The sequence below is a fragment of the Leishmania major genome, chromosome 32, assembly GCF_000002725.2.
Source record: "Leishmania major strain Friedlin complete genome, chromosome 32".
Lineage (NCBI taxonomy): Eukaryota > Euglenozoa > Kinetoplastea > Trypanosomatida > Trypanosomatidae > Leishmania > Leishmania major.
In genome coordinates, this window is record NC_007273.2 from 730,460 (window position 1) to 753,579 (window position 23,120).

Consider the following 23,120-nt stretch of genomic DNA (forward strand, 5'->3'; position numbering starts at 1 on the left):
ATTTTGAGACCGTTTCACCCTTGTTCCCCGTCCCATTCAACACACACACACGCACGCACAAACTTGCTGACACTCTCTCCATCCGCCAAACAAAAGGAGACACCCGTGAAACTGATAGGTGCCACGGGCCCTTGAAGACATCCGCACGGAAGCAGTCGCTCCGATGAGTCGGCGCAGCGTCACCGCTGAGTGACTGAGGCGGAAAGAGAAAACAAGAGAGCGTGAAAGACAACGACAGACACACGAAGGGCAAAACGTTCTGTGCACCAAATAAAGAGGTGGTCGATAAACATTGCGCGACTTGCGAAAAGGAAGGAAGCAGCAGTACGTGGGGGAGGGACTAAAACAGCAAAAAACAAGATACACATCATTTTGTGCATTATTGAATCCGGTCAAACTCGCAAGCACAGCACGGCACTTTGAAAGGGCAAACACACACACAAAGAGAGAAGAACGGAAGAGTTCACAAGCATCACACATCAAGCAAACGTGATACGTGTTTTCCATAATGAAAAAGCAAAGAAATGCAACCAGACGGCTACAGAGAGTTCTAGCAGCGTAACGCAGGGAGGAGAGGAGGGGGGCACAAGCGAAAGAAAAAGGAAACACGCGCACCTCTGAATGCGTATGCTTGCGTGTGTCTGTGTGCGTGTGCCCGCCTGCCCGCATGCGCATGATGCTGTGGATCTTGTGATTTCGACGGACGAAAAGAATTCCAAGGCCTGCCGTGGAGCAACTGATGACGAGGAGTGGATAAAGGAAAACAACAACCTGCGTCTAGGAGATCCAACGCAGTACAACGGAGCTATAAAATCAGTAAGTGAAGATTAAATTCGAAAAAGACGAATGAGCAGACCGCATTGCCCTATGCGCATTGTGGGGTGCCGTTTCATATATATAGATGAAAAAGAAACCACATCGGGTTCCTCTTCGTCTGAGGTGATAGAAAGCCTCGAGAACGCACCGAGACACAGAGAGAGAGGGAGGGAGGGAGAGAGAGAAGGGGAGCATCAATACCAGAAAGACTAAAGAGCAGAACAGCAACAGCGATGATGATGAACAAACACACAAAAAAAACACAACAAACACAAAAAAAAAGCAAACAGAAGAATGACAACAAGACGAGGACGCAAAGCAGACAAACAAACAGACAAACAAACAAAGATGGAGAACCTACCAGCCCATGCAGGGAGGCGGAAAAGAGACCACTTCTTGGCATGTCCGAGTTCAAAAGCGCAAACACGAGAGGGACGCGGGAGGAGCAGGCGGAGGGAAGGGAGAAAGGCGCCCGCGTGCACCAGAGACAACACAACCGAAAAAGAGGGGCAGACGTGGCCAAATCCACGAGCGGAAATACACCACACCCAAAGGCACGCGAGACCAAAAACAACAACAACAACAACAACAACACGTCTACGTGTGTGTATGTGTACAGGTGTATGGTGGAGGTGGGGAGGTCCACCTCTGTCTCCCTCTCTGTCTCAGATCAGCACCCGAGAAAGAAACACAAACACATATACATACATACAACACTTTAGCTACCCTTGTTCTACTGACGTCATATTTGCTCTCGTCCTGTCAGCTTCTCTCTGTAGGTGTGTGCGTCAAGAACAGGACGAAATGAAGAGAAGCGCGAGCACGACACAAACCACGCAAGAAGACGCCGAACTTCAACATGAAAAAAAAAAACATTAAAATGAGCAAAACACGAGCAACTCAGCCGAACACAAACACACGCACACAAAGAGAGACACAAACAAGACTGTCGAGGTACGACACGCACTGTTTTACTCTTGACCTGATGTGTAAGTCTGTTCATTTGAGTGCCACTCTGTCTTTCACATGGATACTGGCTTCGACACAACAGCAGTTCAAACGCCACTAAGCCTGGTCTGGCACCAGCCGCACATCGTGCCGCGCGAGGCATCCGTGGAGACGCCCTTACAGCTATGCGCCCACTCAGTCACCGGAGAACGGCCCCACTGCCCTCAAACTCTGACCGCACACCCATCCCGCCTCGCAGGCCGCCTCACAGCCGCTCCCACATCATGCCGGTCCCTACGCGCTGCACACACACACACACACACTCCCGATTGCAATCAGCCGCCCCACACCACTGGCCAGTGCGAGGGCCGGGGTCGGGATACACGCTCTGCCCATCACGTGGATGGCACAAGCGTGTGCACAGTCGCAGGTCGGTCTGACGCGGCGCCATCCAGCCCCTCACCGCCGACATCAGCAGTGATGCATCGCTCGGGCCTTCCCCAACGCCGTAGGCACCCGACCCTGTCACCACCAGAGGTGGCTCGGCATTTCGCAGGGCTAGGGGGCGAGGCGCGGCTTTGGCTCCCGCCCACACGCAGAGTGGGGAGGTGGGGGGCGTAGGACACCCTGAGATATGGCGCACTGAGATGTCCCCCCCCCCCTGTCAGCGGAGGCAACATGAGGGCGAAGAGGAAACGAGCCCCCCCCCCAAAAAAAAAAAATCGAATACCCGCCAAACCTGCCCTGGACTGAGTTTCTTGATGCATCTCTGCATCACAGTTCGCTCCTCACGTCAAAGTCGCGGAAGGAGTTGCTCCTAGAAGAGCCGCGAAAGTTGCCGTTGCAGACAGAAGCCAGCCGCGCCTCGCCTAGCCGACAGCCCTGCTCGACGTGGTCCTGCAGAATCAGTTGAGCGGCAAAGAAGTACTTGACATCGACAGCACAGTACTGCACGAGAACGTCCGTGAGAGGGCGCTCCTCCCACCAGTCGAAGCTGCCGCCACAGCGCGGATTAAAGAGGTGACGACCGGCGTTCTTGATCCCCGCGTCCTCGTCAGTGAAGAGTCCCAAGACGAGAAAAACGCTTTTCATTCCCGGCAGATGCGGCGACGTCGGGAATAGCGCAAAGCAGGAGGAGATCTGCAAGTCGCACACGTTTTGCAGGCGCACGCCGTAGAGAAAAAAAAGTGCGTCGCAGTCGGCGCGGCAGTCGAACATCAACTTCATAATGTCACGCGACTCGAGCACACGCTTCAGGGGCGAGCCGGCGTACAGTGCCTCTGCACCAAGCATGACAACGTCAATGATGTATACCGTGGAGTAGGTGGCAAGAGTAATGATGCAGATGGACCCCATCCGGCCAAGCGAGCGTCCCTCAAGATCAAGGGCAATAGTAAGCGTGTCACTATAGCGTGCCTCCTCTGCGTTCTTATCGTCGACGCTATATACACGCTCTCGCCGCCGCTGCTCGCGTCGCACGCGCCGCATCTCCGACTCGAGCAGAATTTCGCGGCAAACGTGATCGAGATGGTTTAAATGCTCAATGCACGCCACGTTTTGCGGGACGCAGCCCCGAAAGCGGATGCCGCGGCCGTCACCGTACTCTGGCCCAGTATTGTAGCCCAGCGACTTACCGGTGCTATACTCGTACCCGCCGCCTCCCATGCCCATCAGATCGAGGTGAGGCGGCGGTGCAATGACTTGCTGAGGGGCTGATGCGTGCGCTGCCGAAAAAACTGACGGCGCCAATGGGTACAGCCCACGTGGTGGAGTCAGTGGACTGCGGCTGTTGCACGCCACCGAATGGAGTTTGCTGCCACAGCCGTCCGCCATGCCAGCTGATAAGCCGCTCTGCTCTGCGCCGCTAGAAGCGACCGCCGATGTTCCGTTCGCACCGGCCACCCCATCTATTGAGCGATCTTCTACGCAAGTACCATAGCTGTATCCGCCGCTCACAAGCCCCGAAACCTTCCAGCCACTCAAGGTTCCCATACCAGCGGGAGAGCAGGTCGAGCTGCTGATGTGCCCATGACAGCGTGGCGGGCTGCTCGCGGCTTGCCAGTGCGCGTCGAAGGCATTGCCACGTGCCTGGGAACCGACCTCAGCGTACTGCGGATGAGAGGTGCTGGGTGGGTGTTGGGCACTTCTCAGTGACGCAGGGCTGTTACCTATGTGTGGTTGCAGGAGAAGTCCGCTTTTCACAGCGCTACAGCATTCGCAGTAGCGTAATGACGACGTTGCCAGCGACGGACGGTGCTCCGCCGGCACGTAGTCGCATGGGGAAGTGTACGTCTGCTGCGGTGTGGAAAAGAGCGAGCTGATGGCGGCATTGTCGATGATCGTCGACTTCTCTGGGTGCAAGGGGCCGGCTTCTGAGTGCAGGCCCGCCGGCGGCAGTGGCGGCCTCGAGCTGTTCCCAGAGGAAGCGACGGAGAAAGCCGGCGGTGTGGCGGCTACGGCCGAAGGCGCCGATGCGTCTGCGGGCCTAGAGGACGAAAGGCGAAGCGACGGAGCAAACTCCAAGGCAGGCGCAAGCGCATCCACCGGCCCCCCCGCTGCCGCTGTCGCTGCTACTGCCGAGGTTGTTTCGGAAAAGTCTATTGGATGTGGCGGCGTCAGTCTCCTCTTTGCCGACGTGGTTCTGAGTGGAGAAATCGGTGTCAAGGCCAAGGCTGCTGAGTCACTGACTACCTTGACCCCGACGCCGAGGGCGCCGACCGCGGCAGTGGAGGCGAGAGAGAGGTCCTCGAGAAATTCGCAAGGCGTCGGCGGCGTCGGCATTCGCAGATCACACGAGACGCATTCATTGCTACCGCTGCTAATACTGCCACTGCCGCGCTTGACGATGGGGCTGGGCGCTCTAGCTCTCAGCGTTAACACTACCGCGGCTGTCGTCGTTTGACCGTATGCATCGGTGCTGCTACTGCTGCTGCATAGGCTCACCGACGTGTGGGTGTTGACCTCGTCCATGTCTTTTGCGCCAACTCCTTCAACGGAGGAGGCAGACTTGCCCACCTCGATAGCCGGTGGCATCATGACTGCCTCCTTTAGAGAAGTGCCGTCGTGGCGTCGCCTTAGAGAGCTGAATCTAGTGCAAAGACCATAGACAAAGTAAAAAAAAAATGGAAACAGAAAAAAAAACTGCCGGACTGTGCCCTGTTGCTCGTCGTCACCGCTCTGCGTGACGGCCTGAAGCGCCTTTTCGCCTCCCTCCTCGCCCTCTGCGAAAGCTGTCCTTTGCCCCTGTGTCGTCGTGAATCCAGTATGAGGGCGAGGAGAAACACGGGGCAGATGCCGCTGCGGGGTAACCTGTCTACGGTGCGCTGCTTGGGTGGTGCTAACAGTGTCTGCTCTTCATCGACCGTGTTTCACGACCCATCAAATGTAAGAGCGCGCCAAACCGCACGCGCACCGAATCCTCCTGCTCTGCAAACAAGTGGCCCCGTTCGACGAAATCGGGAAGCTTCGCAAGCCCAAGGCCGTAAAAGCGAAAGCGTCAGGGAGAAGGCGGATGGGCAGCCAAGCAGAGCGGAAAGAAGCGAAGGTAAGGGGAAGGGGGTGGGCGAGAAAGAAAGAGACCCGGGTGGAAGCAAATCAAGGAATACAAACGTCAAGAAGGGTACAGAGAAGTGAGAGCGGCTCAATACGAAACACACGAACAGCAACAAAACAAGAAAAACATCAAAGAGATCCTGAAAAGCGAGCGGAAAAGAGACAAAGCAAAGGGGGAGGGCAACACCGCACACACACGCACACGTACTCACGCACACACCCAACAACAAAAAAAAAAAAACAGACAAAAGAGGAGGATAAGGGTGGGGGCAACGGCGGAAAAGAAGCAAGGAAGCACAGCAGATGGATCTGCTGCCCTGTAAGCACGCTCGCTTACCTATTCGCTTTTCACCGAAGAAGTCGTTGATTGTGGGGGAGGAAAGCGTGAAGTCGAATGATATCGACACAAAAAAAAAGGAGGACAATGAAGGGCAGCTGCCACCTTACAGGGTGGGAGACGGTGCCAAGGGTGACGATGCGGCGACAACACCAGAGAAAAGCGAAAAAAGAAACAGATCTGCTATAATGAGCCCGACAACGTGTGCGTACGCGTAGCAAAAGCAAACGGAAAAGAGAGAGAGGGAGGGAGGAGGGGGTACAACGCGCCGAGAGCCAAAGAAGGCGGGAAGTAGCAGGAGATCCGCGCACGCATGCACACACGCGCAGAGAAAAAAAAAAGAAGGGGTACCGTGTCGCCCTCCCACTCGACGTCCGCAATGATACAACAGACACCCTGGCGGAACAAAAACGAAAGATGGAAGAAAAAACAAAAAAAAAAACAAAAAAGCAGAGGAGAGAAAGAGACACAGTGGAAGGCGGGGGAGGCGGGGGGAGAAAGGTGAGACGAATACAAGAAGACACACGACAAAACAAAACAAAAGGAAGAGGCGAAAGAACGGAGAAGAGGAGGGCGATGCAAGGAAGGCAGCCACGCAACACAACAAAAACACTAAAGGCGTGACGACGAGGGGCTCTTGCGGTCAAAGTGCGAGAGAAGGAAAAAAGAAAGGCGATCACGAGTAACACGGCAAGCACAAAAGAGGGGGCGAGAGGAAAACGGTTCCGTTTCTCTCAAGGAGAGAGAGAAAATGATGCACTGTGTTCACGTGCGTGGACTTTCCTTGCGTGTATGTGATTCCGTCTGGACAAACTAGGGAGAGGGAAGGAGAGGAGGAGTGTGGTGGGGCGGACTTCTCTGGAACCTGTCGAGACACCGGCAGAAGCACGAAGCGTTGAAATGAGAGCAGGTGGAACGTATTCTTGAGGGGGTGGAGTGAGCGGAGTGGAGCTCAAGAAAGAGAGGGAGAGAGAGACGGTGTTTCAGCAGGGCAAATATATATATATATATATGTATTGTATGAGTGAAGCTATGATGACCCGAAACGAAGCGGCTTGGGTGCGAGTGCGTTGTTGCGTGCGAGGGAAGCAGAGATGACGCGTTCTTGAATGCGCCGGCCGGCAGTGGTACGACACGAAGGGTATCCTTTTCGTCTCCCTCTTTTGTTTTTTGCTAGCGCTGTCCCCACTCTCTTCCCTTGCTTCGCTCACCGTCACAGACGAAGACACGCACTGAGTCGGACGGTTTGAAAAGTCGAAGAAAGAGAAGATATGGACGCCAGAAGATAACGAAAGCAGAGACAGAGACACCGCCCCCAAAAAACGCTGCTGATGATCGAAGAGGGCATCCCAAAGCAGAGACCAAAACGATGTGTGTGTGTGTGTATATATATATATATATGACGCAGAGCGGGAAGAAAAGAAAGCAGCGAAGTGATGCCAGGGCACACACAGAGAGAGAGGGAGAGGGAAGAGGGAGGAAAAAAAAAGAGAGAGATGGTAAGGAAGAACGCTGTCGCGCAGGCACGAAATGAGGACAGAGGGATACATACGGCGACAGAAGACGCAGAAGCTCGCGTCTTTCCGCGCTCGCGTCAGCCGAGTTGCGGCCCTCACATTCGAATCACATGAACGGCAGGATGGGGCGTGGAGTGCTAGCTGGCAGGGAGGAGGAGCAGGCACGCCTCAAGTGCATTCGGAGCCACAAGTAGACGCCTCGGTCCACCCCTCTACTCCTCGCTCACACTGCTGCCGACCCTGTTATTAACGAAGGGGGTGTGGCCATCACAGAATCTCTACACTTAGGCGGGAGCAAAGACTGCCGGCCCGCTCCCCCGCCCCAGCCTCCGTCGACAACGCACCTGTGCTGTTTCAAATCAGAGAGCCCTTCCAGTGGCATTTGTGCGGCTTTCTGTTTCCGGGTATCTGTGGACCTGATACACCAGCACCAAGACGCCTCGATCTCGCCCCTTTACTCCCTCACAACGTGGCACAGTCGACCTCCTCGCAGCGCAGGATCCCCACCTTGACCATCCGCCTTCTGCGGGCACTGCCAGCCCGCGGGCTTACTCAGATCGTGAGCAAGGTTGCAGCGTGACGGTGAACTCGATTTTGTCTCGCACCTGCGCAGCGACGTCACGGCCTGTGCGCACAGCGTTTCCATCGACCCGCAAAACACGCCAACCCACGACATCCACAAAAGCACCGGCACGGTTCGATAAGCCAAGCGGGTGCTGCCCCTCCTGCTGCTGCTGCGCTAGTGCACAAGCAAAGGGAGACTCGAGCAGATCCCCTTCGGCTTCATCACTTCCATCAGCCACTACTGCTGGTCTAGCCACCTTCATCTGCACACGCAGGATTCGCGCGGCGCCGTCGAGAACCAAACCGAGCGGAATGCGCTCAGAGTCTCGTCGCACTACCAGGTCATGCAGCTGCGGCTCCACAACGCACTTCTCTTCCGTTGCATCCGCTGGGATGGCGGCCTTGGCGGACGTGGGCGAAGGCGCCCCGGACCGTGCGCGCTGCAGCTCGCGGTACTGCCGTTGTGACTTGACTACATTGATAAAGAGACCCTTCTGGTGCGTATCGATCATGGTTCGCTCCATCCTGTCCAGCGTGCGTACAACGCCGCTGGCCCACCGCGGCGCGCCCTCCATCTGTGCCGGTAGTCGAGGGAGCTCCTCGTGCAGCTGCATCGCCCACACGTGCGCCCATTCGTAATTGTTGCGGCGGTGCACCGCCAGCTGTGGGGAGCATCTGGCGTTGTCAAGAAGCCAGCCTCGGAAAGAGGACTTCGTCGGCGTCGTCACCGATGCAGAAGAGTCGTTGCTGATTGCGTGAGAGTCGATTGCATCATGCGGGGCCGACTCCAGCAGGATACTACGGTACTCGCGCAGAATGCCGCTCAAGACGTGCAGGCGCTTCACAAGGTACCCGTGAACACGAGAAAAAGTGCACGTGATGTCGCCGACATGCACTTTCGGGTATTCGCGTATCCCATCACTAGGCGCCACTTCGCCGCCACGGTTCTCCTCGGCATCACCGCGAGTGCCGCAGCGGGGTGCGGAATCAATGCAGCGAAACAGCTGCGGGTATTGGTCAAACAGAAAAACCATCTCCTGCACCTGAGTCAAAGGCATCCACAGCAGCGTTGGCTGCTTGCGGTGCGCCTGAACAACAGACAGCGTCGATGTGACGTGGCGCTGGCGCAGATTCGAGTCTTCGAGGAGCTTCGTCTTGTCCTGCAGCTCTCCGCTGAAGTGGTGGAGACGGTTTGTCGCACGCAGGTGCTGCAGCTGGCGTGCCGTGTCGTGCTGCAGCTGGAACAGCATCTCCTTCGTGTACTCCACCGCTGTGGCGCCAGTGAGAAGATGGGCGACGGAGGGGCACGACATCCCACTCACGACACCGTCGGAGGCCAGCGCGACGTCGAGTGCTGTCCGCTCGGCCTCGGTGCCACGGTCAGAGGACACTGCGGCGTGGCGTCCCGTTTCTCCCGGCCAGTGGTAGAGGTAGTAGGCCAAGAAGAAGGCGCCATCCATGGCGATGGCCGATGTGGTGCCGCAGACCTGCCACTCTTCCCTGCAAGACTTTCGCGGCGGCGCAGCACCGTGAAGGAGGTCCGACGAGTGCGGCACCGATGGCGCCACCTGAGACTCCCCGAAACGGACGCCAAAAGGGGGCGCTAGCTCACGCAGCCATAACAGTACGCCAAGGCATGCAGCATACACTCGGCGGCACTCCTCCTCACTAGCCCGCCCCGTGTACGTGGCGTCCGTGTAGTGCGCGAAAAGATACTGCATACGAGGCACAGCGAAGAACGTGCGGGAGACAGCGTTCACCAGCGCCGCCGCCAGAGGTGAGGCACTGCCGCTGTCGCGGGTGTTGGCGCTGGTGGCGGGGGACAAAGAGCCTCGCTGCGACCACGATGGTCCGTTTGGTGGGCTCAAAGACCCGTTATCCGCCCGTGACTGCGGCTTCTCGGCGACCTGAGAGCACACATCTGTGATGGCGCAGTAGAGCAGCTCCGTTGCGGCGACACGCAGACCGCCGCACAATCGGTACACACGAGCCCAAGATGCATCAGCCGTGGCAGTCTCACTTGACTTCAGTTTCGTTGTGGCACCGCCAGATGCACCGCGGCGTCGAAGACGCTGTATATGACGTGACTCGATCCACTTCGCAATCGGGGTGGCCGGGGTGGGAGGTGCGCGTGGCTCGATACCGAGATGAAGTGCAGCGAAGAGGGTCGCCTCCAGTTGCAGGTCCAGGCCAACTCGAAGAAGGCGACTGTGAAAGGGCACAAACCACGAGAGATCAGGCGACATAGAGGACACCGTTGCGCTCGCCGAAGGCAGTGCGGTCGTCTCAGAGGCACTGCGGGCGACAAAGACAGAAAGAGCGGACCTGCACTCCGTCAAGAGGGAGTTGTAGCTGCACAGGAGAGCGGTGATGTGCTGGGGCGTCTGGTTCCAGTAAGGCGTAGAAGAGGACGCGGATGCAGCGATGCCAGCAGCGGCCTTCCACCATGTTGCCAAGCTGACATTCAGCGCCGTATGCACGGTGCGATGTTGCAGATGGCTTACCTCCGCAGATGAGAGGACTCGCTTCGGCTTGATCTCCCCCCATAACATCTCGACGTCCTTTGCCAGCTGCACCCTCTCGTCTCCCGTGAGATACAGCGACGCGGTTGCATCACCTTCCAGCTGTGCGCCAACCCCTTCTGCGTTCACGCTCGGGGGCGCGTCTCTGCAAGCCGCATTCACTGCTGCACTCTCCATTGCAATCATACGCCGCAGAATGGAAACGTAGTAGACAAGTACCATGCTTTGCAGCGCCGGCAAATACCCCTCCAACCACGACGCCGGGCTCCGTACACGCATCCGCATCTGCAGCTTCTTTGCCTGCCTTGCTACAAGCGAGAGAGAAGAGGTGCTGCAGAAGTGCTCAAGTTGTAAGCCAGGAGTCGCCAGCGTCCTCGCCGCCGTCGAAGACCATCGAGAGCACAGAATACTCACCTGGAGACACAGATGCTGCAGCTGATCCGACACGCACTCGGCGCGGAAGCCGCCTACACTCGCTGTCGCTGCTCCGTCTCCTGGTGACGGCTTGCCGGCAATGTGCGCGCACTCGTCCGCAGACTTCATCAACGAGAGCACGGCAAGGAAAAGCAGGTCGAGTCGTGCACCGCTCGCATGCGACACAGGGAATGATGGTTGGGACACAACGGCCAGCTCTTCAGCGAACATGCGCAGGAGTTTGGTAAGAAGGCAGCTGTACTCACCGACACTCTCGCAGCGCCACGCCGACGCCGCCTGCGGCGTCTCCTGGTCGCCTTCCTTCTGCCCGCACACGCTGCGCTCAGTCTGTCCGGGTGGAGCAGTCTTGGATTCCTGCGCCAGAGCCGCGGCAATTCTGCGAAAGGCGAGCAAACTCGCCTCGAACGCCGAGGCCATGATTGCCAGAGCATGAAGGGTGACCAGGGTAGCACCTGGCAGCGTCTCCTCTGTCGAAAACCGAGCCGGCGCGAGAGACGGGTCCTTCATGTAATGCCCCAGTCGTGAATCAGAGAGCAGCGCTGTTAGCACCTCCGCAGCTCCATGCGAAGAAGGCGTCTGCGGCCGCACACTCCCAGACAGGGACTTCACAGAGATATGAACACGCACAAGATCGTGCGCAAGGTCTGTGAAGCGCGACGGCGCGAGTGTGAGCACCGCTGAGGCCAGCCGGTCCATTGCAGGAGTTTTAAGCTCCTCGTTATGGCTCTCCCCGGCCGTGTTTGTGGCGGACGCCGAGGTGGCGTTACGGTTTCGCAGATTGGAGGGCGAGGCATGTCGGCCGCCGTGGTCGCGTTGATGCGAGGTAGTGGTGGTGGTGACAGGATTTTGGCGTCGCTGCGGACAGCGAAGCGACTGCTCCACTGAAGTGATCGTACGACGCCTCCCTGTAGCGGTTTCTGCGCCAGCAAACACGTTGGTCAGGTGTCGCACCTTGGCAGCATCATACTGCAAAGTACGCTCCACCCACCCCGCCGACGACGATACTGGCCGACGTGCGGCCGCTGTGTCAGAACCGTGTGCCTGCGCTGCGTCTTTCTGTGACGTCGGGCTTGCTTGGGTTTTTCCGGCTGCAGTTGTCGTACGCTTCACGTCACCTTCGCGGCAGCCTGTGCTCGACTTCCTTTTCCTAGCCCCTTCAGCTGAGATGGCGACAGTGGTGGCGCGGCGCGCCGTGCTTTCCAGTGCCGCTCGCAGCGCGCCGCTGTGGACTGTGCAGCGGCGTGCAAGTACCTGCATTTCCTTTGGTGCGAGAGAAGCGATAAGGTCAGCGTTTGACAGTGGCCCATGCAAGCCAACGCGTAGACGGCGGAAGAAAGCATCCAGCAAAATAAAAGGCAAAGAGGTCAGCGGAGCCGAGAAGGTCGCCACAAGGGCATGTGGTGCATAGAGATGGGAGCGCACACACACACACACATATATATATAGATAGATAGATATAGATATAGATAGATATGCATGCGCGCGTTGAAAGGAACGCGCGCCTGCCTGTGAACGCATTCGGAAACAACACTGTGAGCGCTTCGGGCGCTACACACCCATCCGGCACTCATGCACAGAGAGGGCCCGAGGGCCAGTGAATGATGGAGTCGGATGGGCAGGAGGGAGAAGAAGTAACATATACCCCTACCCTTTTCCCCGAAAGTCACCGTTGTCTTGCGAGTGCGGTTCGCATGTTCGGCATCTTTCGCTCCAGCCACAACAAGGCTATCACAAGTGCGCCTTAACTACATCTGGAAGCGTTGTTCGTGTAGCGCTGCCAGGGTGAGAAATCGCAGCATTCGCCAACGCATACGGCGACAGCGATACGCAGCGATGGGAAGAGGCAGACACACACAAAGTGGGGAGGGCGGCAGCGCCACGGGACACTCACAGCAGTGGCCCCGCCGGTAAACAAAGACACAAATAAAAGCAAAGGCGGGGCCGCATCTCTGCACAACAAAAAGAAGGCGGTGGGTATCTTGAAGAATCGAGTCACAGAGTGTATCTATCTATCCCTTGTATCTATCTCTCGCTGCCGTCGCGGTAAAGTAGAGCACACGGGGTTCGGTGCGCAGAGGGCGGAGGTGTGCGTGTGCGGGAGGGTAGGGAATAGGACGACGCTAATAAGGGGCAGACAGACACAGAGGGTAGCCCCCACAAACGGGCAGCTACGGGCAGCACCAGCTATTCGTGGCAGCGGTGACGACAAGACTGGATACATACCACGGAGAGAGGCGCACGGCTCACCTGCCGCGAGCCTGGCGAAGGCACAGAGCCAACAAGGAAGGCTTATCATCCCCATTCTTCCGCGGCCCGTCGTGGCACCGCTTCTTGTTCGACGCCTCCGTGTGTGCAACCCTCACGGGAGCGTAGACGACGCGGTCTCCCTACATGATGCGCCGTCGCTGCAGTCCGCCAAGTGCCTGTCGTCGCAGCAGCGCTAGGGCAGACTCGGTGCGCACCTCCACATAGTGTCCCTTCACCCGAGCCATCGGCGAAGCCGACGGGCTTACGCTGCTGTCTCCGCCATCAATCTGCATGCCAGCAAGCAGCGCGGCGCCGCTCCGCTTCACCTCTTGCTCGCGCCGAATCTCCTCCTGTGCAGAGCCGCTGCTCCCAAGACACCGAGAGAAGTTGATCTGTCGATCCCGCCCGTACCACAGTCCGTGATAGGTGACTGGCGCCGGCTCTGCCGTCGGCGACGCCGCAGACAAAGACGGAGGTCCCAACTGATCCTTCAAGCGATCCAGTAGCTGCGGTGACGGCACCGTGTACAAATTCTGGAGTCGAGTCTGGAGAGGAACAACCCCAATCGCCTGCGTGCTGGATGCATAGTAGTCCACCCACGTGGTGGTTCGCGCGTCGGCTGCGGCAAGCGCTGGGTCGAGCTGCAGAGAGCCAACGTGGCCGGCGGAGGCGCCGGTGTGCTCAGCACCATTTTCCGCATGCGCAGCGTTTGCGCTTGATTCGGATGCCGGCGTGCATGCTGGCGAGTGCGGTGACGAAGTAGCAATCGTGCCCTTCGATGTGAGTGACACACTGCAGAATGGAAACTGCTCTAGCACGATATCTTGGCAGCCACAAACCTGCTGCTCCGCAGGTTCGCAGAGCGCACTCGTGGAGGGGGCACCGCCGTGGCGCTCCACATCAACAGCTGAAGCGCGATGCAGTGGATCTTGCCCCGGTGCTGCGACCCCCCCTGCATGTGTACTTGGCGCACGGCTGGCACCGCAGCGGTCGTTCTCGATGCGTTGTTGGCCCGTTTCCTGCCCCTCGTCGAGCACGACGGAGACGCGCGCCGCTTGACCTCCTGCACTGATCTCGGGATTCGTGACGCTGCTGCCCACCACAAGTCGAGAGAGGAGGAGAGAGAGAACACTGCCTTTGTCTGCGAAAGGTCCGTTAGTGCTTTCAGTCAATCTGCTCCCTCGTGCCGAGCCCGCCTCGAAGGCGTTAAGAGGCCACAAAACCTCCTCGCTGCAGATGACGCCGTGCAGCGGTGGCACACACAATCCAACGACAGCGCAAGAAAGTGACGAGCCGGCTCCAGCATCACTGGTGACGGGGAACGTATCGGTGGTGGTAGCCGTCGTGACCGTGGCTGCGGTGGCGGCCTTGGGTGTATCTGCCTCTGCGCTCTCAAGCTCCGAAGCTACACCCTGATGCGTTGAGCTGAAGTGATTTGGTGGCAGGCTGTCTTCCGTAGCAGATAGCGCGAAGGGCGATGCGATGAGGGGCGAGACAGTCGGATCTGGCGTCAAAACCGGCGTCTTTCCTGGCGACAGCTCCAGATCACCCTTTCTTACTGAATCGCCATCCATTCGTGTCACCGACCAGGCTACAAAGACACGACTGACAGGAGCCGATGCCTCGGAGGCGGAATCCACAGCGGACACAGACCTTAAAGGCACCCATACTGCTCCAACCGTGCGATGTGGACCGCCAACGAGAAGAGGGTCCGACGAGCTCGCCTCAACATGCTCGCTGCCGCCTGCGCAATCGACCGCCACAAGCGAGATCGAAACTAGCTCGAAGCTCGGTGCATTACGCACTTCGAACGTAGACGGTGCAGTGGTGCAGTCAATTATCGCATCGCGCCGGGTGCAGTGAAGGATGAGCTTGTGTCTACGCTCGTCTCTGGTATCGGTAAGCACTTCGGCCGGGACGACGCTCACCACCTCCAGGTTGTACTGATAGTCGTGCATGATGGCCAGTGCATGAAAAAAGGGGGGCAGAGAGTGATGGGAGGAATCAAGACGGAAGTGACCTGATCCTCCGTGGATCAGCCTCGGCGCGTTTTAGATCTTTCCGTGGGTGTTTTACCCTCCAGCGCGCCTTGCTTCTGCAGTGTAAAGGTACCTCCGTGCGCGGCCTCGCACGGAAAGCAAAGAACCGGAGTCCGTAAGGTGTGCGATGGACGGTGATGGTGGCGACGACAGCGCTGCCAGAGTATCTCTAGATGGCTGTGAGAGCTTCGCCCGTACGCGGGCGATGTGGAGAAAACACCACCGCGCTGCAAGCAATGCTGTTTTTGGAAAGAGGTAGAGAGAATGAAAGATAAGAAGGAGAGGTGGTTCGCTCAATGGCAAGGTTCAACACGCACCTCAGAGAGCCTATAGAGCAGAGAAGTACACGCTCGAGACCCGTCTGCGTAGCCGCCACGCCAGGGCGAGAAAAAGATCAAGTGTCAAGGAGAGAGAGAGAAGCATCTGCACAGGATTCAAAGCGGTGTGGTTTACGCAGCGTGCCACCTGCCTCCGCCCATGTGACTGCGAGAGAGTTCTGATGCAGAGAGCCTCACTAGTGAGAGCTGCGGTGTCTCTCTCTCCCTCACTACGCGCCGCAGTTCAACGTCTCCCACACACACACACACACCTGATCTCTGGGATGCCTTTTGTGTTCGTTGTTTTCCTTTTTCTTCGGCTCTCGCGGTTGCTTTTTGTGTCTTCCAACGAGCAATCGCGGAGGTCAAGGGAATCGTCGAGAACGACAGAGAGAGAGAGGAGACACCCTCCATCGCGACGGCTGGAAAGGTGAAGGGGGGAGAGGGGGCGGTATAAGAAGCGTACATGGGCAAGCAAACAAGAAACACCCCAGCCTCCTCGATCTCCCCGAGACAAAAAGAAAGACAGACAGACAGAGAGAGAGTGACTGAAAATAGTGAGAGAGTGAGAGAGACAAGATGGAAGAGAGCAACCAAACAGACACACGAGAGCCGACCCTGTCCCAGAGAAGATTCATACAATTTACATGAGTAAAAACATCCGGTCAAAAAAAGGAGGAGTCCGGACACACTCCCCCGCACATTGGGGATGGGTGAATGGAGAGACGCAACCAGTACAGTATACATACATGCCACACCGACACGCAGACAGCGGAGGTGGGGAGTGGGGAAGGGGGGCAGTGGGTTGGTCGGGGTAGCAATGCGGCAGAGTCGACAGCAAACAGAAAACCGAAAGAAAGAGCGCTTATGAGAGTAGACCTCAGGAGAAAGGTGAAGGGGGAGAGGGGGTAGACGTTGCGGCTGCGTCACATGCGCATTCAAATCAATCGCTTTATGAGACATGTGGGAAAAAAATATATAATAAAACGAAGAGAGCAAGGACACGCAAGAGAAACACCCTTACAGAACACCCCTTACTGTGTCTCAGTCAGGTCGCCACCGCTCCTCATTCCTTCTCTCTCCCTCCTCCAAACAGGCCCCCGCTTACTTCCACTGGTGGGGGGGGGTTCTACAACTGTTTTTCCATGCTGAGGAGACTAGGCGAAGGGTCCACCGATAAACACTTCTGTATTGGTGTAGACAACACGCCGCTGCGACGGCTGCGTCGGCTTGAGCTTGGGGGGGGGGGGGGGCACTGGGGAGGGGCAACGGCGGCAAAATCTTCCGGCTCTCACTCGTTCTCTTCGCCCGCGCAGCTGACGGGTACGTGCTCTTCCATCTCTGTGGCCAGAACCGACTCTTCGTGAGTGCGCTGGGCCAACGCAACAACCGCCGACTGTGATGTGTCCACCTCCGCTTCCTCGCGCTTTGTCTCCGGCTCAGGCACCTCTGAGCTGCCAACCTCCGGCTCGAACACCATCGTTGAGGCTGTGTTGATGGGCGGCATGTCGTCCACTGGCGGTGGCAGTGCATTGTGCGAGTCGTCGCCGCCGTCCGTACTGCCCTCCGCCTCCTGCGTCTCTCCTTCCGCACTGTCCTCAATCTCGTCCCCATCTTCCTCCAAGCCGAGTTCGCTGGCCATGCCGGCGAGATCAAAGGCAGGTATCCAGGAGAAGCGCGACCTAGTCGCCGCCATCCGCCTCGGCGCCTCCTGCAGCTGGGCAACGCAGAGCGCACGCAAGCACGGCTGCGAGGAGTTGAAATGCAGCGCCAGTGCAGGAATATGGTAAAACACAATGCCGAAGTCTTCGCGGCAGCACTGCAAGATAAGCGGAAAGAGCGTGTTGCGCTCCTCCTCTTCCAGCTCGTAGCGTCCAAGGACCTCGCGGTGGTTCAGCGCAAAGAGCTGGGCATCATACATGTCCTGCAGATACTGATACGCAGACCTCCACGAAGCCTCCTCCTCTTCCATCAGCGCCGCACGCACCTTTTCTTCCAACTCCTCAAAAGTCAAGTCCTTCGCCTGCTCGATCGCCGAGATCGTCTGCCCATAGCGCGCAATCACGACGTTGCGGTAATAGTCGGCCGGCACCGCGCGGAAGAAGCTCTGCTTGATGGCAGTAAAGTCCTCGTCCTCCTCGTGTTGCAGTCGCTGCCGAGACAAGCTCTCACTCCTGGCCGTCTCGTTGATGACGTTGAGGAAGAACCACGCACGGCCGCACGCTTCCTCGATGTGCTCACGGAGGCGGCGCTCGACGCCGTAGTGCCACTGCCGCAGCTCCCGCTCCTCTTGACACAGCTCCGCGAAGGCAGCGTGTGGAAAGCCGTGAAGTGGGCGTGTGGTGGGCAGGGCAACCTTCCGCGGTGGTGCCGCCTGGAACCAGACGGCCGTCTGCTTTTTGTAGAGTGCCACCTCGAAGCGGTTTCGGTGAGCCAGTGCACCCCTCCCAAGCGCCTTTTTGTCGGCGATCATCACCCCCGCAACGTGAAGCACATCCTGGAATGCCACCTGGCACATCTCCTCCAGCGCCTTGCGTTCGCCTACCTCGCGCCGCTGCACATCAAGCAGCAGCTCCGTATGGGTCGGCACGCGCGCGACAAGCTCTGCGTAGCGTTCCGCGAAGCTCTGACTGATAAGCGCCATCGCTGAGGGTTTGTATGTCGCTTCTCAATGTTTGGGTAACACACACACACACACACACGCACACACACACACGCGACAAAAAAAAACCGAGACAAGGGACGCGCGTGCACGAGTGGAATGCAAGGCAGCCCTCTACCCTACGAAGTTGCACAATGAGCGGCACTGCTGCTAAAAATGGGGAACGCGTGTGCGAGTACCCGGTAAGATGCGTGAGACCGGCAGAGAGAGCGGAGGGTATGAGAGGGGGACGGGAAGCAAAGAGGGGTGCGTACCGACTGCAGAAATGCGACAGCGATGTCTTGCACGAGGGTGAGTAGATGCAGCTGCCTAACTCTCAGCGTGTGCAGGCGAGTGAAGTGGCTATGGAATGTAAAAGCTCAGAAGGCAGGAGAGAGGCAGAGAGGGAGAAGGGGTAGAGGTCATTTCGAGAGACCGAGAGGCTGGGCACCCCGGAGATGCGACAGACAGAAAGCCAGGCCTATTCGTGAAGCGAGTATCAGATGTTCAACTGTGAAAACTTTAGCAGTCGTGCCGCTGGTCTTTCCGGATTCAAGACATAGGAAACAAATCGAGCGACAACGAAGACGCATGCTGCTTAGGTGCGGCCAGAGATGAGCGGCGCTCTTCGCTTTCGTTTTCTTCTTGATCTGGACGGCGCGTTTTCCTTGACGAGCGCCCTCCACCTCACACCTACGGACATCAGAATATATATATATATATAGATATGTATGTATGCATGCATGCAAATATTTCCTGCACTCGCGAATGCATGACCAGATCGAGAAAGGCCAGAGGAGAACAAGGTAATTTGTGGGCCTGCGTGGGGCTTTACCCTCATTTTCTCACCTGCTATAGACAATGTCACAAACGTGTTGGACATTGCCAGTTAGGAGAAACCAGCTTGTGCAGTCCACTTTTACAGAGTTGATGCTTATCGTTTCGATGCCTTCCACGAAAGTACCGGGCCCACCCTTCCTTATTCATCATGTCTCCCACCCAGTGGCAGGCATGATGAGGGGTTGGTCGGGGTGGGACTGACTCGAACTCGCAGAGAAGTTAGTACACGAAAACAAACAAGCGAGCGCCTCCCCCAACATCAGGAGGGAGGTAAGGGAAGAGGGCGGCCAAGCCCCACACGCAGATATGGCCCACAGGTCACGACCGGCAGGCTGCACCCATCGAAAACAAAAACAAAAACAAAAGAAACACAAATAGCAGGGACCTTCCTTTCCCCCCCACACACACACTCCCGTACAAGAAGGCAAAACACTTTTTGGTTTTGCAGTGAGAAGGAACAAGCGAGACGAGCCGGAGAGCACCGTCAAACTTCTGGACGGAAGTGTGTGCGAAAAGAAGAAAAAAATTGAAAATGAAAAAGAGGAGAGCGAGGGCGTATACATACTGCCTCACCCGAACCGCGAGAACGATCAGCGAGGCCTCAGCTTCATACGGAGTGGCACGAAGAAACACACACACACACACACACGCCAGCAGCGTGGAGATTGTGTAAAACGATAAAGGCACAGCAACGACGTCTGACCGTAACCTAAACAACAAGAAAGAAAGCAACAACGAAAATATTTATACTGCGACAAGAGCGGGTCGGTACCAGAACCTCATTCCCACACGGAGTTCCGCGGAACAACAACAACAATGGCAAGTGCGCCCCCACCCACCCACTCGCGCCCACAAACACACACACACTATACTTTTCCTTTCTCTCTTGTTTCCCTCATTGTTTTGCTTTTCGTTCCGCTGCACCGTCTCCCGTGGCATGACGTGGCCGCCGTCGAGCCTTCTTTGGGTGGCTTCCCACCCATCCAGCCCTCTTGTGTGCACCAGCGGCCAGCTTCCTCGTAGGGTAGACTGTAAGGAAGCTCACACTGCGGCAGCTGTGACACAAACGTTCCACCAGCGTCAAAATATCACAGCGGGCAGGAGGAAGAGGAGGATGGTGAAGGGGGGTACGGCCAGCGTACCCACTCGCTGTCAGCGAGCATGCGCCACACGCCACCCTAGCCCAGGCCTCCCAAAGGCCCTCATCGCGTGCTGTCAACGATCGCTTTCGGCACGCGTTGCGGCACCGCGCCCACTCAGTCACCGGAGAACGGCCCCACTGCCCTCAAACTCTGACCGCACACCCATCCCGCCTCGCAGGCCGCCTCACAGCCGCTCCCACATCATGCCGGTCCCTACGCGCTGCACACACACACACACACTCCCGATTGCAATCAGCCGCCCCACACCACTGGGCAGTGCGAGGGCCGGGGTCGGGATAAATGCTCTGCCCATCACGTGGATGGCACAAGCGTGTGCACAGTCGCAGGTCGGTCTGATGCGGCGCCATCCAGCCCCTCACCGCCGACATCAGCAGTGATGCATCGCTCGGGCCTTCCCCAACGTCGTAGGCACCCGACCCTGTCACCACCAGAGGTGGCTCGGCATTTCGCAGGGCTAGGGGGCGAGGGGCGGCTTTGGCTCCCGCCCACACGCAGAGTGGGGAGGTGCGGGGCGTACGACACCCTGAGATATGGCGCACTGAGATGTCCCCCCCCCCCTGTCAGCGGAGGAGGAGAGAAGCGACAATACAACAGACTGCATTTTCAAAGGCATGATTGCCGAGTCCGGGTGTATGCTCCTCCTCCGCCTAGGATCTCACGCATAGCCATACCTTCCGGTCTATGCTGCGCAGCCCTTCGCCACGCGCCGGAAAGAGGGCGGTAAAATGAGCTCTGACATGCGGAAGTTGTGGTGATCCAGGAGCGGTAGGTGCACGTCCCAGTCAGCCGCCAGTAGCATCTTGCCGAACTCCTCCCCACGCAGATACCACAGTTCTTGCTCACCGTGGCACGTTCGCACAAAGCGGCGCAGCTCCTCCTCTGTGCCTGCGTGCTGCAACACGGCCGTGTACATGATGAGATACGCCGCAATGAGCTGCTTGGCGGTGCACTTCTGATGCACCAACAGCACCAGACGCCGGCCGTTGAACTTCTTCTCCATGTCGATATCCTCCTGTGAGCGGCGCCGCCAGCTGGCTTTCCGGAACAAGCGAGGCAACGGCGGGAACTCGTAGCGCTGCCAACACTCCCTCAGCGTCAGCGGCAGCGGGGATGGCTTCCACATAGCAAGCATGAACATGTGATCGTTGTTCACGTACAGCACATCCTCCTCCAGCGTGTCGGAGCGAATCAGCAGTTTGTTGACCGGCGGGCTAACGCACACGAGGCGCGTGGCCACATCCATGGCAATGCCAGCCTTCTTCAGCGCCTGCGTTGGCAACATGCGCACGCCCAGCAACGTCGATATCTCCTGTGGCGTCATGACGCGGCGCTCTTCCAGGATAAAGGCGCCAAGCAGCAGCTTCATTGTGTCGACATTCAGCAAGCGAAACGTGATAGGCATCATGGACATGGAGGACAAGAACATGTTCGTCACACAGCAGGCGGCGACCGTGATGAGCTGCACCGTGAAACTCGCAATGTAGGTGCAGTACAGGATACCGAGCGCTGTCGCCACCGTGTAGGATACCATGCCGAAAGAGTTGAACTTCTTCGTCAGCTCAGCGAGGTTATTGTTGATGGCGTAGTGCTGGAGTGCCGAGGCGCGCGTCACAAAGTACATGAGAGCCGAGGACTGCTTTACGGTCGACGTGATGATAGCGGCAGCGAGGAGGTGGTTCGGCAGCACAGACGGAATGAGCATGTCCGATATAACCGTCAAGTTGTTCACAAAGACGCTCACGACGAACCAGAACTTGGGCCGGCTCTCGTAGGAAACGACTTTATTTGCCATGTAGGCCGCGAACAGGGCAGGGACGAGATCCTTCAGCATCCACAGCTGTGGCGAGGAACCGAGGAAGAAGCCGCTGAGCAGCGACTGATACCCGATCGAAGAGGCGAAGTTGGACACAAATGAGCTTGTCAGGGAGAGGTAAAAAAAACGCTGAAACCCTGCGGCGGTCGTGTCTGGAAAGCCTTTCGGCATGCCAAAAAGCCGAATTCGATTGGATACCGTTTCGCGGCGCTGCACCGACGGGGCGCACACCTTGTCCGTGCCCGGGATGACGCACCATCGGTAGTCCGTCATGCCCTGCGAGAAGCTCAGCATCGCGGCATCTCCGGTTCCCTTCACATTCAGAGCATTCGCGCCGGGCGTGGTGCCGGTGCGAGTAGAGAAAGACGGTGGAACTGGTAAGCCTGTTGCCACTGACGAGGTCACCTTCGACTCCGCCACGCGGACGCTGCTCTCGGTGCTGATGCTGTTAGCCACACTGCCGGCACATTGCGCCTCCGGTAGAGTAGCCGTCATGCGCGTATGTACGCACGTCGCCCACGCCGCTGAAGGACTCCGACCAGAGGACACGGACCATTGCCTCAGCAGCGACGAGGCTGTGTCTACGTTGAGTACTCTCTCCACTCGCCCGTGGCGTAGGTTTGCCCCAGAAAGTCGCCGACGAAAAGCAGCTGCGCGGGTGCTAACGACGCCAAGTCGTTCCATGATCACCTGTGTCTCGACTGAGTCTGAGGCCGCGTGACTCGTTTTTTTTTGTTATTGCCTTGCTGCCTTGTGCTTCTCGATGCCGCACCCCTCCCCCGTGCCCTGATACTTCTTGAGAGAACAGATGTGAGACTCGGTAAGGGAAAGATGCAAAAAAAGGGAAGCAAAACGAAAAACTGTAAAGTAGCGGAGGAAGGGACGTATACGGACACGGCGGGCAAAGACCGGAAACCAAGGGCAGAAACGACATCTCTGCTTGGTGGCCCGAAGCAAGCAAGCGGCGACGGTAAGAAAAACGCACACATACGCAGGCATACAGCAAGGCGCAAGAGGACAGCAGGTCGATCCAAGAAAGAAGAGGCGATAGGGATAGAGGTGGGCAGAGGAAGAGACACATGTGTACAGTCGTGAGGCTGATGCGAGGGACGCAGGGGTGCCAAAGCCGCGCACAAGAGCCGCAGCCACACACAACATAAAGAAAGCAGAAACCCTCAGTGACCTGCGCCAGGCTTTCTGCCGCAGGGGCATGAGCGCGGGCAACTTCAGATGTGAGCGTATACTATGCTTGTGTTACGATCGGAGGTTTGCTCCTAGTCAGCAGAACCATTCACCAGCGCGGGGCACACCTACAGAGAAGAGTAGAAAAACTTCGCTCTTCTTTTCAGCGACTTCCACACTCTCTGCC

General features: G+C 57.6%; 5 protein-coding genes across 5 annotated transcripts; all 5 read right to left on the bottom strand.

The window, feature by feature from the left end:
- Positions 1-2,538: 2,538 nt before the first annotated feature.
- Positions 2,539-4,800, bottom strand: LMJF_32_1880 (hypothetical protein; the record flags this gene model as incomplete). Its single annotated transcript, XM_001685456.1, has 1 exon — positions 2,539-4,800. One exon carries the CDS (start codon positions 4,798-4,800, stop codon positions 2,539-2,541), a length of 2,262 nt encoding a protein of 753 aa, XP_001685508.1.
- Positions 4,801-7,718: 2,918 nt separating this feature from the next.
- On the bottom strand, positions 7,719-11,387 carry LMJF_32_1890 (conserved hypothetical protein; the record flags this gene model as incomplete). Its single annotated transcript, XM_001685457.1, has 1 exon — positions 7,719-11,387. The coding sequence occupies one exon, from the start codon at positions 11,385-11,387 to the stop codon at positions 7,719-7,721; it is 3,669 nt and encodes a 1,222-aa protein (XP_001685509.1).
- Positions 11,388-13,078: 1,691 nt separating this feature from the next.
- Positions 13,079-14,896, bottom strand: LMJF_32_1900 (conserved hypothetical protein; the record flags this gene model as incomplete). The annotated part of the gene is made up of 1 exon (XM_001685458.1): positions 13,079-14,896. The coding sequence occupies one exon, from the start codon at positions 14,894-14,896 to the stop codon at positions 13,079-13,081; it is 1,818 nt and encodes a 605-aa protein (XP_001685510.1).
- Positions 14,897-16,585: 1,689 nt separating this feature from the next.
- On the bottom strand, positions 16,586-17,938 carry LMJF_32_1910 (conserved hypothetical protein; the record flags this gene model as incomplete). The annotated part of the gene is made up of 1 exon (XM_001685459.1): positions 16,586-17,938. One exon carries the CDS (start codon positions 17,936-17,938, stop codon positions 16,586-16,588), a length of 1,353 nt encoding a protein of 450 aa, XP_001685511.1.
- A 2,679-nt stretch (positions 17,939-20,617) lies between these two features.
- LMJF_32_1920 (conserved hypothetical protein) lies at positions 20,618-22,024 on the bottom strand (the record flags this gene model as incomplete). Its single annotated transcript, XM_001685460.1, has 1 exon — positions 20,618-22,024. One exon carries the CDS (start codon positions 22,022-22,024, stop codon positions 20,618-20,620), a length of 1,407 nt encoding a protein of 468 aa, XP_001685512.1.
- Between the last annotated feature and the right edge of the window lie 1,096 nt (positions 22,025-23,120).